Below are 18,567 nucleotides of genomic sequence, written 5' to 3'. Positions count from 1 at the left end.
TATTTTACCGTTACTCATTCTTTACTTATCTCAACCATTTCCCCAATTATAATTGCCCCGAAACGAGCTAATAGTTACAAGTAGGAGACCGTATCAGTTCTCTCAGGAAGTTATTTCTGGCTGGAATTTACCAGCAGCGTTAGAGATTATCCATGAGTGACGCACTCTAAAGTGACGGCAAGGTAGGGTGACGTGTCCTTCTGCGCATTATGGAACACGTGTGATAAATACAATCTGTTGTTTTCCTTATCTGTTTGCTGTGACGCTACTCCCTTCCAATCAGCGCCTGCTTACATTGAGGACGCGTTTTCTCTGACTCCTAGGGCGCCAACAGAAAGGAGGCACCGCGTAGCTCCTAGAAGATAACATCTGTCCTGATTACCAAATAAGAGGGCGTCAAAGCGTTGCTTCACCAAAGGGCAAGGGTGTGAGTGGCAGGTCTGACATCTGTGAGGCGTGCGTGTCCGCCTAACTCTGTTAAGGGGGCAAAAGGAGACCAATTTATTTTACATATTCACAGAGCACAGTATTTTATTGTTAAACATAGATGCCACTGAATTGAAACTAAAATAAACTGTAAAACGTGGAATTCGAAAGCTACTCGAACAGGAAAAAAGAGGGTGTTGGACACGTAACATAGAATCTGGCTCATACAGACAAGTACAATATTTGTAGGTATTTCTTATGGGATGAGCAGAGCATCCTTTCGTCTGAAATTTGTTTCAAACTAGGATCGATCATTTTGCAGTGGCCTGCAGCTCTTCATACAACAGGCACCTGGCTGAACTGGACTCAGTGCTTGTATCTCAGGCGCAGTTTGGGACTGGGACAGAAAATTGGCCTGGGTAGGGCAAAATCCAAACAGCCACATTAGTAAATACAAATGTAGCCCACGTTTCCAATTTGGGGCCGCTTTGAACTTGCAAAAAGAACATTGTATAGCTGTTTTGGAAGTGTGTGGGACTGCATGCATTTGTGCCTGCTGGAGGTAATGTTTATGTTCATGTTAGGGAAATCAACATTAAAGACAGACCCACCAACTGAACTCGCTGACCAGCCCTTCCAGTACTGCAAGGTTGCCCTCTAGGCCAATCAGACGCTGCTGGGGGCGTGGCCTTCGAGACATCCTACTACTGGGACAGCCTGCAGAACTGGACAAGTACTAGGTATTCGGGTGTGGCCTGCAGAACTAAACACAGTACTAGGTACTTGGGCGTGGCCTGCAGAACTGGACAAGTACTAGGTACTCTGGCAATGTGTGGCTCTGGGTGTGTGTGTCTGGCTCTGGGTGTGTGTGGCTGGCTCTGGGTGTGTGTGTGTGTGGCTCTGGGTGTGTGTGTGGTAGTAATTGCTGTCTGCTGAGCTCCTCCGTAGGGTACAATAGGTCTCACATTTGCGAGAGATTAAGCTAATGGCAATGTAAATGACAATGCCATTTATTTATCTGTTTTCAAAACCAACACATAAATACAAATGTTGTCATTTACAATGCCAATAGCTCTAACTTTTCCAAAGGTGAAACCATTGCATTGTAAATGCTTATTTTTTTAAAAAAAAATTTAAACCTTTATTGTACCTTCTTATAGTTACACAGCAAGTCGCCTACAACCCCGAGGGGCCGGCCGCTAAGAAAGAGCAGTGATAGCCATGCATAAATGAAGTCCACACAGTAATTACGCTGCTATAGTAAAAAGGCACATCACGAAATCGAGTTGAAGGTATTTAGCCAAAATCACATTGCAAATTAAGTGAGGTTTTCATTTTTTTTTTTTTGTTGAAAAGAACAAAAAGAACAAGCAGGAAATCACATTGCGGTCAATGAAAAGTAATAGTGCAGGTTAGCTGTATGAAAGATTCATAGGACAGTATAAGTTGCTATCTATTGTCCAAGGACCTTATCCGAAGCGAGGGAGGACAATCCCCCCACCCTCATTCCTAACCCATATGGTATACCTATCTCTCCCATCACCCTTCACTCCACCCCTCCCTCATCATCCGATTCCAACTGATCATCTTCCGGCAGCGGGTCACATATGTCGCCACGGTACACATTCCACGGGGACCACACCTTATTCCACTTGCCTGGGCACGCACGGCTTAAGTATACCGCCCTCTCAGTTATCATTATCTTGTCCATATTCATGCACCACTGCGACTTCGTTGGCAGTTCTGCCGCCCCCCAACGCTGAGCAATATCTCTCTTCGCCACAATCATTCCCAACGTCACCCAGAGTCGACTATGTCTGGGTAAATCTGTTGGCTCCCACACGTTTAGGAGACATCGCCTTGGTTCTGGGAGGAGCGAGATCTCAAGGGTCTGGGATACAGTGCGCAGTATTTGCCGCCAGTAATTTTGTATGCGTGGGCAGTACCAAAACGTGTGAAAAAAGGAACCCTCCTCCCCACAGCCACGTAGACAGAAAGGGTGCTGTATTCTGTGGATGCGGTGTAGTAGTGTTCTTGTATAATATACTCTATGGAGGACCTTGAGTTGGACGAGTCTCATCCTAGCCGAGATGCCCACCTCTTTCGGTGATGCTAATGCCTCATTCCATTCGTGTTCATCTAGGGCGTCTACTTCCCTTTCCCACCTTTCCTTCAGGGGAGCCAGCGGGTCTGGCAAGTTGTTCAGGAGCTTACGATAAGTCAGCGATGTCGCTCTTTCCACCATAAAGTCAGTTAGGAGGCGATCCTCCAGCGGGGAGGACTCTGGTAGAGTCGACCCGGAGGGGATGGCCGCGAGCAGAGCATGACGTATTTGTACGTAACGATCTGATTCGTGTGGCCCTAGGTCATATATTTCTCTCAGGCGGGTGAATGAAATAACTTCACCCCGCTCCCACATGTCGCCCACCGTGGATATTCCAATTGAATCCCAGTTGGAGAAGCCCTTGCTATATCTCAAGTTACCCAAGGCGCGTGTGTCCCAGAGCGGGGTGAGTTTGGTAATTTTCCCCTTCCAGCCCAACGCAGCCGTCGCCACGTGCCAGATTTCCACAGTGAGTTTAGTGGGTCCTGATAAGAGTCTTATTTTTCGTCGGTCATAGAGTGGGGCAAGTATGTTGTTAATGCCCAGCTGCGCCCTATCTGCTTGAAAAGCCGGGTCAGACTGTGAGGCGTGTAACCATTGATTAATGGGCTTAAGTTGCGCCGCCCAGTAATACAGGTGCAGATTCGGCAGTGCAATGCCCCCATCGTACCAGCCTCTGTATAGTTTAGCCTGCGCTATACGTGCCGGTCGATTGCCCCACAGCAGCCCCGAAACAACCACGGCTACCTTTTTAAAAGTATCCCGGTGCCACCGAAAAGGGCGTGTTATCTAGGATATACAGAAAGCGGGGCAACGACATCATTTTGTACAGTGCTGCTTTCCCCAGCATGGTCAGTGGTAACCCCGCCCAGAATTTAACGTCTTGCTTAAGGCGTTCCAGTGGTGGCACTAAATTCAATTTCGTATATTCCAGTGGATCCCTCGTGACATGGATTCCTAAATATTTGAAGGAGGAACCGGCCAATCTCAGGGGGCAGTCTGGTCCGAGCGTCGGGATCTGGCCTCTCAGTACATACATCTCTGATTTGTTCCAATTAATGGTGTATCCCGAAAACCTGCCATGCTCGTCGCATAGATTCAAAAGAGCCGGTACTCCTTGCTCGGGATCTGTTAAATATACCAGCATATCGTCTGCATATAGGGACAGGCGGTCTTCCCACCCCTCCCTCCATTGTATCCCTTTAATCAAGGGTGTTTGTCTTATGCGATTAGCCAGTGGTTCCAGGGTTAGCGCAAAGAGCAAGGGAGATAGGGGGCAGCCCTGCCGGGTGCTTCTCCCCAGCGAGAATGTGCGCGAAATGTGGCCATTTGCTACCACGTGTGCCACTGGCGCCGCATATAATAGCCTAATCCATGATATAAAGTTCGGGCCGAAGCCCATGTAAGACAACACCTCAAAAAGGTAGGCCCATTCCACCAGGTCAAAAGCCATTTTCGCGTCCAGGGCCAGTATAACTGCGCTGTCACGAATCTGGTCTGCCCTCGCCAGCACCCCGTGAACCCTACGAAGATTTAGTGCAGTGTTCCTATGAGGCATGAATCCCGATTGATCTGGATGGATAAGATCAGGCAGGTAAGCCATCAGCCGGTTAGCCAGGAGTTTAGCCAAGATTTTGCTTTCTGCATTCAGTAAGGAGATGGGGCGGTAAGAGGAGCATTCTTCCTGTGGTTTACCAGGCTTTGGTATTGCCACGATAGTGGCCGTTCTCTGGTCTAGTGGAAGCACCCCCTTCTCACGGCATTCTTCATACATATTGAGCAAGTAGGGACTAAGGTCTTCAGATCGGGATTGGTACCATTCCACCGGAATGCCGTTTGGACCAAGAGCTTTTCCGGGTTTGAGTGCTCGTATGGCAAGCTGTATTCCATCGGTAGTTATTGCCGCATCCAGGTCGGCCACTGCTTCCGGTTGTAATACTGGGATATCTATTCCACTCAGTGCACCCTGGGCCATGATCGCGGTCACCTCCCTTTCAGGAGTATACACCTGTTCGAAATGGGCCGCCAGTGCTTCCACTACCTGTTCAGGGTTGGTCTGTGTCACGCCATTTCTATCTTTCACCTGTTGAATCCCTCTGGAACTACCCCCTCTTTTATCAAGCCAGGCCAGCATCCTTCCTGCCTTATCGCCTACGTCAGATACCCGATTCTGTGTATCGGTAATGTGCCCCTGTACTGTGAGACGAGCATGGTCTGTGTACAATCGCTGATGGAGTGCAAGGGTATGTGCCGTGTCCTCTGTAGGGTCAGCCTCGTGTAAAGTTGTTACTGCACGCAGTTTGAGCTCAAGTGTAGACTGTTCAGCTGCCTGTTCCTTCTTATGGGCCACGATTGAGCTTATAGCCTGCCCCCTTAGCACTGTCTTGTAGGCCTCCCAGAGCACCTCGGAGGAGGCCACAGTTGCCACATTCTCAACAAAGTATTGTTCCGTAGCCTTCTGAAGAGCCTTCTTGATTTTTGGGACTTTGAGGTATGATGCCTGAATGGGGTATATGCGGTGACGCGATTTTGCCTGGGTGGAAATGGTTAGAGTTATCGGGGAATGATCTGAAATGCCTCGAGGGTGTATGTCAGCAGTGTCGACGCGCTGTATCCCTTCCCCTAAAGCCAAAAAGTAATCAATCCGGGAAAGACTGTTATGGACTGTGGAATGGAACGTGTACTGTTTGACATGAGGATGAACGTGACGCCAAATATCTACTAACCCCAGTGCCACTAGGAATCGCTGAAGCCGGGAGGGTCCCCCAGGTGAAGCGGTCACCGGAAACCTATCAAGCTGTAGATCCGCCGTTGCATTAAAATCCCCACCCAAAATGACATCACTCTCGGGGAGAGACAACAAAAAATCACCAAGGGCTGGAAGCATTACTGAGTGAAGGGACGGCGGGATATACACTGAAACCACTGTCAACGGACGACCGTCCCATTGTCCCAGCAACGCTGCGAAGCATCCCTGACTATCGGTTTTCGTGCTCATTGGAATGAAGTGTGAGGATTTTTTAATCAGGACACCCGTACCTCGGGAACCCGATGAGAACTCCGAATGCACAATCATCTTGTATCCTTTCCTATCTAAGGCCTTAGTAGCCCCTCCCACCAAGTGTGTTTCCTGCAAGAGTGCTAATTGGGGTTTATGCCGTTTCAGCTCGGTTAGTACTAGGCCGCGTTTCACCTTATCCCCTAGACCCCTTACATTCCAAGAAAGTATTCTAAGGGAGGAACCATTCGACCGTGACCCATCATTCCCCGCGGCAACTAGTTGTTCATCCGCCATCTTTAATCACGCAGCCACATGCAAACCGTCCAAAGAGAATCAATCGTACCTGCAGTAACACCATTCTAGTTACGCCATACACGCCAGTGCCTGACCGACTAAGTGAATTTCCAATGAAATAAGAACAACCCCCCCCACCCCTACCCTCCCTGCCTCCCTGCTTAACGGACCTTCAACTGCCCGCCACCCCAACTTAGCAGAGCGCTTGACCCATCCCACAAACAGAGTACTTGCACGTTGGGGGAGAGTGTCTCCCAAAGCAGGCGGCTCCGCTCCCTTGCTGCCCTCCGAATACCCAGGCCGGCGTCCACTAACGACCTGTATGAGCAACCAATGTGGGAGGGAGTCAGTGTCCAAACACTTCACGGCCTGGTGACATTATTTGCCCCCGGCAGCCCCGGACAGGTCCTGCGTCGGCGATGCACTTGCGCTTCTTCCAACTGAAGTCTGTGAGCCAGGCCGGCTATCGTTCTGTTGTCTGTTGCGCTGTCGACCAGACGTGCGGTCTACTGTGCGCCATCCTTCAAGCCAGTCTCTTGCTGCCTCGGGGGAGTCAAAAAAACAAACTTTCTTGTCGGCGACCACCCGTAGCCGGGCTGGGAACAGCATAGAGTACGGCAATTCCTGTTCGCGCAGTGTCTTTTTCACTTCCAGAAAAGTTCTCCTCCGTCTCGTCACCTCCACTGTATAGTCCGGAAAAAAGGATATCCGCGAGTTTTGGATTTGAATGGCTGGTGCCACTCTGGCCGCCTGGAGGATCGTGTCGCGATCTCTAAAGTTAAAAAGTCTCGCTAGGATCGGACGCGGCGGGCCCCTGGCTTAGGTGTTCCTCCAGGTACCCTATGGGCTCGTTCCACCGTGAAGAAGTTAGAGAGTCCCTTGGGGGCTAGTTGGTTTTTTATCAAATCCTCCACATACAAGTCCATGGCCCCTTTGGTTTCAGATTCCGGGACCCCCAAAATGCGGACGTTGTTCCGCCGGGAGCGTCCTTCATGATCGTCCAGCTTTTCTTTGAGCAGTTTATTGTCGGCCTGCAGCTTCTCCATTGCGACCTGTAGATCTGAGACATCCTCCACCAATGATTTAGCTACCACCTCCACCTGCTTCACTCTTTCACTCATCTTCTGGAGGTCCGCTCGTATCAGGGTCACTTCTGTAGCAGTCGCTCCCACCGTTGCCTGTACCTGCGCCAGGGCGTGCAAGACATCTTCCAGGGTAGCCTTCTTTGCCCCGTCACCTTCCGTGCCTTTGCCCATAGATTTGCGCTGCTCCGGTTGGGAGAGTGATTGTTTTTCGTAAGCGAATTTATCAAGCTTAGCCTGAGTGGTGGTTTCTCGGAGTCCTTTCCCCGCCATAGTGATTCGCTGGCGTGTTCAGTCAGCAACTGAGTGCCGTTGGTGGAGCAATCACGGCGGATGGTTTGTTAGGCCGCCCTTGTTTCGTGGGTGTCCAGTCTTCTTAGTTGGTAGACGCGCCAGTCGTTGATTGCGATTCACTGATGGCGTCTAGTCCCTCCGGTGATGAGTTCGTACCAACACTGGCGGACGAGATGTAAGATGGCGGCGACTACGTACTAACTTTCCAACTTCAGTTACACTTATCGCCGCCGTTGTCCACTGTAGTGCTTTGACGTCGGAGCGATAATGCAATCTCTTATTTGATCTAAAAGGATCTGCAAATTTAAAGCTCCGTTGTCGTGGGTCTGCGGGCACTTCCGCTTGACAGCGCTGACAATGCTCCACTTCCGTCCGGGCAGGTCCCAACTCAGCCACCGCGGCTGCACTCGTGCCACCAGGCCGCACTCTGAGGTAGTTGAGGTAGTTGTTTCCTCCCGTTCCCGGGGCGTCAACGCTCCCAAACTTCTCCTTCAAATGTCGTTCGGTCACCGGACCCGGGGCACCCCTTCTGGGTTCGTTGTTGAGCGGATAGGCATGCGGATTGATGCGGGAAGCCGCCTCGCTACGGGAGCCTCTCTAGTTTGCTGCCGCCATCATCGGCTGCTAGCCACGCTCCCCGTAAATGCTTGTTTTTGTGTTGAAATTGTTTATTAGAATTTATTAAATATAATACAATAAAAGCAATAAAATACAGAAAGACGCAAGCGGTTCTTCAGTTCCAGTTAAAGCTTTCTTTTTAACAACTTTAATTTTTAATGCTGTAGTTACACTGAACAGGGTAAAACGAATAGTTTCTTACCTGTCGGTGTAGTTTTGCAGCTTGAAGATCTTTCTGGATTCACCATGCTGTGCATATTCCGCAATCTGGTGGTTGGGTCCGGAATCGTAGTCTTTTTTCTCTTTTTTTTTTTGTAGCCCAGGTGGGCGTCAACGTCCCACCTTTTGGTGTACCTTCGTTGACGTCGGCATGCTTCCGGCGGAAGCTACCACCCTTGGGCGCCATCTTCGGATTCCTTTTTCTGTCTCTTTTTCTCTTTTGTGTTTGTAGTGAATCCATGGCTATGTTTGTTAATCCTTTTTTAAACGTAATTCTTTTTCACGTATCTTGTAAGCTTCAACTTTCTTTCCTTTTCTATGCGTTTCCACCTTCTTTTCCAGCCTCACCTTTCTGGCGGAGGCGGGTGGGTTCGCTAGTGAATCCAGAAAGATCTTCAAGCTGCAAAACTACACCGACAGGTAAGAAACTATTCGTTTTGCAGCGTGAATCTTTATGGATTCACTATGCTGTGCATAGATTTTGTAGCGGTTTTTGTTACTTTTGTGGCGGTTGGGTGGAAGATGAGCGTTGGTTGTTGAAAATATGTTGAAGCACCTTTTGTCCTACTTGTGCTTCCTTGTTCATTTGTACATCCACGCAATAGTGCTTAGTGAACGTGTGCACTGAAGCCCATGTTGCCGCCAGGCATATGTCCTGAATTGGTGTGTTGGCCAGAAAGGCAATTGTTGCTCCTTTCATCCTGGTCGAGTGGGCCTGTGCCCCTCTTGTTAGCTCCTGGCCCGCTTGCTTGTGGCAGAATTGTATTGTCTGTGCGATCCATCGAGCTATGGTGTTTTTTGTCACTGGTTTACCCATGTAGCTGTTTGCGAAGGATACGAAGAACTGTTTTGTCTTCCTGTGTCCTTTTGTCCTTTCAATGTAGTGCATCACTGCCCTTCTTGCGTCTAGAGTGTGGAGTGCTCTCTCAGCGCTTGTAGTGGGGTTTTGGAAGAAGTTAGGGATCTGAATACTTTGATTCATGTGGAACCTTGACACCACCTTCGGCATGAAGTGCGGGTCCGTTCTCATTACGACCCTGTCACTGTGTATCTGGATGTAGGGTTCCTGTAGTGTTAGAGCCTGCAGTTCGCTCACTCTCCGTAGCGATATGATTGCTACCAGAAAAGCTGTTTTCATAGTCAGCATTTGCAGTGATGCTTTGTGGATAGGTTCGAAAGGCGCTTTCATGAGCTCTGTCAGTACTACATTCAGGTTCCAAGCCGGCGGCGGCATTCTTTTTGGTGGCGCTATTCTTTTAGCCCCTTCCAAGAACCTTTTTACGACTTGAGATGTGAAGAAGCTTCTCCCTGTTTCTCCTCTTGTGTATGCCACAATAGCTGCCAGGTGTACCCTTAGCGAGGATGAGCTTAGTTTAGCCTTTATTAGGTGCGTGAGGTACCTTAGCACCGTAGATTCCCTGGTCAGTTTTCTGTGTAGTTTTTTCTTGCAACACCACTGAGTGAATCTTTTCCATTTTTCGCCATAGCATTTGCGTGTGCTGGGCCTTCTTGCCTCTCGCAGCACCCTCAGGGTGCTCTCTGGTAGTTTTAGATGTGCGAACTCTAAGTCCTCAGGAGCCAGGCTGTGAGGTTGAGGCTCTCCGGCTCTGGGTGTAGAACATCTCCGTTTTCCATGGAGAGTAGGTCTCTTCTTTTTGAGAACTTGTGGGGGGCCCCTGCGCCATCTCCATTATCTGAGAGTACCAGGTCTGCCTGGCCCATTGTGATGCCACCAGGATCAGCGTCATGTTGCTTATCATGCATTTGTTGAGAACCCTGGGGATCAGTGGTATCGGGGGGAAAAGCGTAGGCAAATGTTTTTGACCAGCTTATCCATAGGGCATTCCCCTGTGATAGTGCCTCTGGTTGCCTGGATGCAAAGTATTGGCATTTTGCATTCCGGCGTGTTGCAAATAGGTCTATTGTCGGAGTGCCCCACCTCCTGAATAGTTTCTCTGTGTCCTGTATATTGAGTTCACACTCGTGGGATGCTGAAGTCTGCCTGCTGAGCCAATCCGCTTCTACATTGTCCTTACCTGGCAGGTGTATGGCTAGCAGGACTATTTTGAGTGGTATTGCCCATCTCCAGATTTCCTGTGCCAAGCTTGACAGGGGGAATGATTGAGTTCCCCTTGGTTTGTTTATGTAAAACATTGTTGTGGTGTTGTCTGTTTGTATCAGCACCTTCTGGCTGTACAGGTGTTTCTGGAAGGCCTTGAGTGCTAGCAAGACTGTTTTCAGCTCCAGGTAATTGATGTGTCTGACCGCATCTGTAGGGCTCCACAGGCCCCTCACTCTGAGCTTGTTCATGTGTGCGCCTCATCCCTTATGGGATGCGTCTGTGGTGATGGTCACTTTTGGGTCCGGTGGTGTTAGAGGTTTCCCTACTGTTATCCTTTCCTTGGTCCACCACCTTATTTCTTCCTGCACCCTGTGCGTTACAACCACTAGATCCTCCCAACTTCCTGTAGCTTGTGACCATTGCTGTTGTAGCCACTCTTGGAGCGGTCTCATCTGTAGGCGTACATTGGGGACCAGGTGTATGCATGACGCCATCATCCCCAAGATCTTGCTCACTGTCCTCACTGTCGGAGCACGCCCCTTCTGGTAGTGACGTTTCTCCCTCAGTAGGCTGAGTGTTCTCTTTTCACTGGGTGACACCCTGCATTGGACGGTGTCGATTTGAGCACCCAAGAAGATCTTCACCTGCTACGGTTCCATTGAGAATTTTCCCCAGTGTATGAAGAATCCCAGGCCTGTTAGCGTTCTCTTGTGCTGCCTGTTCATGGGGATGTGCAGGTACGCATCCTTGAGGTCTATGGTGGACAAGAAGTCCCCGACCTTTATCTGTGGGATGACCTCTTGTAGGGGCGTCATCTTGAATTTTTGGGTCTTTACATATTTGTTTAGGAACCGTAGGTCCAGGATGGGTCTTAGGCTTTCGTCCACTTTTGGTACCAGGAAGTAGTTTGAGTACACTCCCCCGTTACGTTCTTTGAATGGGACCGTTTCGATGGCCTCTTTGAGGAGTAGTTCTTGAGCTTCCTTTTGGAGCAATCGCAGCTCTGTTCCCGAGTGCTCTCTTCTCTTTGGCTTTCTGTTTGGTGGATTCTTTAGCAGCTCTATGCAGTATCCGAACTGCATGATGTTCAGTATCCACTTGTCTGTGGTGATTTTTCTCCACTCCTGGAGAAAAAATCTTAGCCTGTCTCCTACTGGAGTTACATGTTCTTTTGTGTCTTGTCCGTATAGCCCTCTCCTCCTTGTTTTTCCGTGCTCTTCCCCCGGAGGGTTCGAGTGGGTGAGCACCTTTTCTCGTGTGCAGTCACTTAGAGGGGGGTTGTTCACCGCCTCTCTTTCTCTGTCCTCGTCCGTTTCCTCTTGACCAAAAGGACTGTCCCCTGTTCTGGTAGTTCCAGTTTTGCCTCTGCTGGCCCTGGTGACCTTGGTTGTCACTCTGTTGTCCCTGGTGGAACGCCTGGTGTGATTCTCCTCGCTGGTTTCCACCTCTGCCGTTCGGCCTCCACGTAGGAGTGCCCCTTCTCATCCCCCTGAATTGCAGGCCCCCCATGGACCTTGCAGTCTTGTTGTCCTTCTTCAGTTGTGTGAGCTTCTCATCAACTGGGGCTCCGAACAGTGTTTCACCATTGAAGGGTGTGTTCAGGATGTTGTTCTGAACCTCAGCTTTGAAGCCTGAGATCCTGAGCCAGGCTTGCCTTCTCTCTGTGATGCCTATAGCCATCAGTCTGCTGGATGTTTCAGCCCGATCCAAGGCTGTCTTCAGGCACAAGTTAGCAATGCTTTTCCCTTCTCCCACAAGGTGTGATGCCCTCTCACGGTATTGTTCCGGTAGGTGCTTGAGCAATTGCCCCATCTCATCCCAATGTTGGTATTGATGTCTGTTCAGGAGGGCGTTTGAGTTCGCCATCCGCCAGTGCGTTGCGGCGTTTCTCTCTATTTTCCTGCCCGTTAGGTCCATCCTCCTGCTTTCCTTGTCAGGTGGAGGCCCAGATGTTGTTGGGACGCTGGCCCTTCTTCTGGCCGTCGCAGCGATTAAGGAATCTGCTGTGACGGACCCCTTGATGTAAGCCGGGTCCTGGGAGGAGAATTTGCATTTCTTTTCCGTCCTCTGCGTTACTGATCTGCATGTAGCCGGGTCCTTGAAGGCTTCCTTCCCCTGATCTGTGATACTTTTCAGCATGGGCAGGAATTGGCTTCTTGTCTGTGTGGGGAGCAATGTTTCCAGCAGGAAATCTGCTTTTGGCTTCTCCTCCTCTAGCTTAACCCCATAAGCTGCTGCTGCCTTCCTGACGACCTCGTTGTATGCCCCGATGTCATCCGGAGGCGAAGGCCTCGAAGGATATGTCTCCACAGCCTCCTCCGGGTTTTCGGCCTTGATGTCCTGCCAATCCTGGTCTTGGGCCGTCGAGGAACCTGAGCCGTAGCTTGACTGCTGATCCCCGTAATCACCTTCTGTATAATAGAGGTCCTCTTCCTCTTCGTGCTCTGAGAGCTCCGGAGTTTTCGGCAGCTCTTCGACGTCAAACTCCTGGTGCTCTTGCACCTCAGCGACGGACGTTGCCGGCCTCGAGGGGATCTTGTAACTTCTCATTCTTTCGTCGAAGTCTTTCTTTCTCTGGAATATGTTCTTCATTTCGTCCTCGAGCCTTCTTTTCTTTCTCAGCATCTCCGCGGCCTGGTAGTCGTCAAGCGTTTCGGCTGCTCTCTTCGGCGGCGGCGTCGACGTCGAAGCTTTCTTCAGCTCCTTTCCCTTCGAAGTCGAAGACCCCTTTTCGGGGGCTTGCTTTGGCGACCTTTGCTTTTCGCCAGTCTTCGGCCTCCGGGAGTCCTTCTCGAAGGATCCGCTGGGCTCTTTTTCGGAGGATGCAGCTTCGGCCGCCAAACTTTTCGGCGCCGGTGCTCCTTTCGAGGCTTTGGACTCTGCCTGCCTCTGGCTTTTGAGGGCCTGTGGGAGTTTTCGGGGTCGTAGACTCTCCTACCTTGTCAGGCGTTTTCTTATTGGTCTCTGCGATAGTGAAGTCATCTGGACCTTCGGCGATGTTGTCCTCGTCATCGGTGGAGGCCCAGTTCGTAAAGTGTTGGGGCCTGGCCCTTGCCCTGCATCGTGTGGTGAGCTATCCTCTGCTTCTCTCGAACTCGGAGTGTCTTCGGCTTGTCGATAGGCAGGGAGAGGTTGCAGACCGGGTGCTGGTCCTTCTGAGCGAACTTGTGGTGGCAGTTTTAGCAGAATTTAAATGGAGTCTTGTACATCCCTGCGCTCAGGGGGCCCCCTGTGTGCGCATTCCTCCAAGGACGTCGAAGATCTCGACGTTCTTCTCTTTCTTCGTCTTCTCCTCTCTGATGGTCTTCTTCTCCCAATCTTTTCCGGTCTTTACCGTTGAATAGTAGTTGTATTTCCTCCTTTTTTCCTCCAAAACTTCTGGAGCTTCACGTGACAATCCAGACCCAACAGCGGAAAAAAGAATCTGAAGATGGCGCTCAAGGGTGGTAGCTTCCGCCGGAAGCATGCCGACGTCACCGAAGGTACACCAAAAGGTGGGACGTCGACGCCCACCTGGGCTACAAAAAAAAAAAAAAAAAAAAAAAAAAAAAAAAACTAAAGAGAAAAAAAAGACCACGATTCTGGACCCAACCACCAGATTGTGGAATATGCACAGCATAGTGAATCCAGAAAGATTCACGCTGCAAAACTACTATTAATACAACCATCCTCACAGTGTAATCATAACTTCTCAAAGCAAAATGATACGACTAAGTGTGACCAGATCTTCCAGCTTCCCATCGAGGCAAGATCTATCTACAAGACTACCTGTTTCACCCACAAAGCCTTGCACTCCTCCTCTCCTCGCTACCTGGTGAATAAACTGAAACTCTCTGGAGGCTCTAGATCATCAAGTAATGCAAAAAATTTACTGCTTGAACCTCCCACTTTCAATAAGGAAAGATCTATGGCCCAATCCTTTTCAGGCAACGCAGTGAGAATCTGGAACTCACTTCCGCCTCAGCTCCTGACCACCACCTCCCCACAGGCCTTCAAAACTGACCTCAAAGTTCCTCCTTCAAAGACATTTCCAAATTTAATTCACACCCTCTCTATTATCTGAAGGAAGACCTTCCATTATAGAAAACTCTACTCTCCATGACTATGGAAGTGCCTTCCCAGTGTGCCCTTGTGGTTTGAGTGTCTGCCATTTATTGCAGTATTATCCTTCTACCTGTGTTTGGTACTCTTTTGTAACAGGCACATGTCACTTTTCTCTTGTAACGCACAGTTTGCTACCTCTTACATTATGTTTGCTTTAGATACTTGCACAAGTGCCACCATTGCCTGCGTAACGTTTGTTCTTGTGTTTGAGTGTTTGCCATTTATTGCAGTATTATACCTCTACTTGTACTTTGTACGCTTTTGTAACTTGCACACGTCACTTTTGCCTCATGTAACTTAACGTTTGCTTTTGTAATTTGTTCACTTGTAATTTTCTCCTCATGTATCATTACTGTTCCTATAGTGATGCACTCTGACACCTCCGGGTAAAGTCCGCGCTAGATAAAAACGCATAAAATAAATAAATAAATAAATGGCGCATCGTGCTAGGTGCGTGTGAGCACCTGTGTATTGCAAAGCATTGTGGAAGGGGCACGTCGCAACCAGTCGGTGATTTGCACCGGTCCTTAATGCTACTGTTGTACCAAGCAGTAGTGCGTTAGATACACATTTGCAGGAAGTTGCATAAACTCCTGCCTGATTATTGTGCGCGAGGTAGAAGGCACTGTGTGCTCGAGTCACACGTCTGCAACGGCAGGGATTGTGTGCAAGGTAAAGCAGGTCTCTATTGCTGCATTTCGGTATGTGCACTTTCTAAGCCCCAAATACTGTTCCGACTGGCAAAGTAGCTTTTGTGTATTTTTGCAGCCGCAAAGCCTGTGATTTTGCTACCTACACCAGCTGCATCTACGACGCACTTCGTACTTCAACTGTTCTGTTATTTTTCTATCTAGAATCTAGAATATACAGACTGGACATTGGTAACTGCTGATCATCTGTTTACAAGCAGGTAGTCCACAAGACAGGGTTGTTCACGTGTTGACTCTAATACTCCTTGTGTTGGCGTTATGATAAGGAGGATACTTCATTGCAGAGCTATAGCTGCTTCCTGGATGAACAGTAATCTGTACGGTGAGAGCGCTCATTTAAAGCATAAGAGTTTCAAGAATGTAGGTCATAAATTTACAAGCACCTGTAATAATTGTGATTTATTGAACATTATTACATAATATTGTGCATGCAGACCTGCCAACTTGCAAATGTCTTTGTGGGTCACATAATAGTGTCTCTCTTCCCACTGACAGCCAATGAAGAGCTGAGGAGCTGAATACCCTACCCAGAGAGGATTTCCAGCTCGTATGAGGAGGCGCTGCACTTTCTATCCATTATAGATTTTGCAAATTTGTGTTACCAACAGGCTTCGACTTCAAAATCTATTAGTCCTTTTGGTCAGGGGAGGAGTGGCTTTCCCCTCTCTAGACCCAACCCCTTCAATATCTTTTTATGGCAGTTTAGGCATTGATGGCTTGAAGTCCCACCTCCATCTGCAAGGCAATTACAGCAACGATACAGCGGAAACTCTGCTTTAATTCAAGAAAAATATATGGGTGGAACATCTTTCTCTGTTCAAGCAACAATCTATGAAGTTACCTACCCTCGTACATAAGGCCCACAGACAACTATCTCCACTTCAGAAGATTAGTCAAGCGGTGTCTCTTCCAAACATGATGACTACACTCACAGTTCAAGCATATACCACAACAGTATAATCAAACATGACATACTACACTTCTCAAAGTATGGAAAAGAAATGTTGTTATAAAAAAACATGTAATTGTACTTTGAACAATGACTCCGGTTAGAAGTCGATCCATTTATATAACGGGAAAACTATTTACTTCACCCCAATATACATGGGTTTATCAGACCACGTCAAAATTCCTGCTTCCATGTACATACAGGTGCATATATAGGAGGGTTATGCCTACTTCTAGTAACAGCAATTAAGTGGCATGTGTATATTTATGTATAAAGAAGTTGTTTGCACTTATTTAAAACCGGAAGAAATGCACAAGATAAATATGGACAGCAGACCATGTAAATGTTGCCACTTCAATGTACATGTGAGTATTGATATAGAGAGGTTTAATCAAGCAAACATAACTTTACCAAACATCATGCGTGTGTATTGTATGTATACATTTTGCTACTTAAAATAAAAAAATCTCATCTGTCCTCCCTTTGTCTCATCCCAAACCTAATTGTCAACTCCCAAATATCCTCCTCAAACATTTACCCCTACTTTTTAGCCATGCCCCCCAACAAGCACACACGACCACTACGTACAAAAAACTTCTACTACTTACTTCCCTTTTTCAACTTCATTTCTATCATTCTAGCTCTACTCTAAGCTCCCTCTTTTCAAACTCATTCCTATAATTCTAGCTCTATTCAAAACTCTACTAAACACGCAAAAATCATGAGCACAAACCTAACAACTAATACTCAAGGCAAAAAATACTACTAACCTATTAACTACTAATCTTGGGTTCCAAAGTAGTGTGATATGGTCTGAAAAAGGACTATGCCTTGTCAGGGGTTGTAAGCGTTATATAAATACACTTACAATACAATGATAGGGGTGACCCTCTGAACAGGGAGGACAGATTGTCCTTCCCATCTGTCAACGAGGATTAGGAACACATTTTGGTTAAGGCGCCTTGTTAACATGAAAGGACAAGATCACCATAGCGATGAAATTGGGCATTTGCGCAAAACTACCTTTTCTTTGTGTACATGAATCTTGGGAACGTCAATTTACTAACTTTGAATATTGAAGTGATAGCCACTAAAAATACCACTTTAGAAGTTAGAGTCTGCAGGGTATTTAGAATGTAACGTCTCACAAGGTGTACCAGTTACCCATTTAAAGGGAAATGTTTAAATTAAAAAAAAAACTGTGTTCTTGGTGAAATGCTCTTTGTAACCCACCCTCCCCCATAAATACCTTTATGACTGGGATCTTGAACACTGAAACGTTGTTTTCCAAGCATGTGGCCAGTACAGCTACTCATGAACAAAAAGCAGAAGCTAAGCCTGAGACTTGTGAAAGTGCACACAGTATTTTATAATCTTGTGCTGATGAATAAAGGGGCCCTACACCCAACAAAGATTACCTTTATGCAGTCATTTGCCAATATTTTCCATTTGGCAACATAACAATAAATAGCGTCGGTACTCCCACTGTTGAAAAAGCCTCATTTAGACCCGGCTGATGTTAACAACTATCGACCAATTTCCAGAATCCCGTTTTGTTCTAAGGTCCTGGAAAAACTGATGAACACCCAGCTGTCAGCGTATATCTCTACCCATAACATACTTGATCAATCACAATTTGGTTTTAGAGAAGGCCATGGAACTGAGACCGCCTTAATTACAGCTAGCGAGGAGCTTAGGAAGTCACTGGATGAAGGCGATAAGGCCGCCTTGATACTATTAGATCTATTGGCGGCCTTTGATACCGTCAATCATAACATCTTAATCTCCAGACTGTCGAAAGTGGGCATTCTGGGCTCTGCTACGGCTCTACTAAAGTCCTACCTCACTGACAGATCTTTTAGAGTCGAACTTAAGAAATCCAGTTCCCAAACCTACAATCTGCAATGTGGAGTACCTCAGGGCTCCGCGCTTAGCCCCACTCGGTTTAACATTTATTAGCTCCACTGGCAGCAATAATAAGACAATATGGGTTCAGGGTAATATCGTATGCAGATGACATGCAGGTAGTCGTCACAGCAACCAATAATGTGGATGATATTGCAGATCTTTTTTACAACTGTATGCACCACGTAAATGCTTGGATGCAATTGAATTGCCTCGAGCTGAATGGCACTAAGACAGACATTCTGCTGTTGAGTACTGACCCCTTGGCATGGTCACCCAAGTGGTGGTCTTCAGAGCTGGGCGAATGTCCTACACCTGTCTCTAAAGAAAAAAATCTTGGGTTTATCTTTGACCACAAGCTGACTTTTGAGAGCCAAATTAACTGCTTGTCTTCCAGCGTTTGGGCTAAGGATGTCCATGCGTGTGTCTCTAAGTAAGATGAACAACTGGAACGGATACAAGTCTCGGGGAGGCGGGAGGGCGTGTACAACTCTGCTGCTCTACATGCCAAGAACAGATGCATACTGGTAAATAGCATTTTCCGTTCGAGGCATATGAGCTGCAGATTGTATACAAAGCATCGATTGTGCAGCAGTGTCTCCCTTAGCCGTGGCCACCTGTATCCGTTGCAGTAGTTTGAAAGACAGTTCTAAGGACAGCCTGGCCTAACGCAGCTTGCTGCTTGGCTTGCACGTCAACACAATAGAGTGTAGAGTGGTGTGGCTCACTGGTTAGAGGCGGCAGAGCTGTAAGCAGAGAACGGCCCAGGACCAGGGTTCAATTCCCGACGCGGCAGGGT

The 18,567-nt window shown here is 48.0% G+C and overlaps 2 protein-coding genes across 3 annotated transcripts in view; both read right to left on the bottom strand.

Moving 5' to 3' along the window:
• Window positions 1-18,567, bottom strand: part of MAP2K7 (mitogen-activated protein kinase kinase 7) — a 219,550-nt gene that overhangs the window by 12,025 nt on the left and 188,958 nt on the right. The gene's annotated exons all lie outside the window — the stretch shown is intronic.
• On the bottom strand, window positions 8,307-13,500 carry LOC147748409 (uncharacterized). The gene has a single exon (XM_086936427.1). It carries the CDS (start codon window positions 12,723-12,725, stop codon window positions 11,364-11,366), a length of 1,362 nt encoding a protein of 453 aa, XP_086792553.1. The 5' UTR covers window positions 12,726-13,500; the 3' UTR covers window positions 8,307-11,363.

The sequence above is a fragment of the Lissotriton vulgaris genome, chromosome 1_1 (genome assembly GCF_964263255.1).
Source record: "Lissotriton vulgaris chromosome 1_1, aLisVul1.2, whole genome shotgun sequence".
Lineage (NCBI taxonomy): Eukaryota > Metazoa > Chordata > Amphibia > Caudata > Salamandridae > Lissotriton > Lissotriton vulgaris.
The sequence above is the reverse complement of the archived record's forward strand: the minus strand, read 5'-3'. Positions and strand labels throughout refer to the sequence as shown.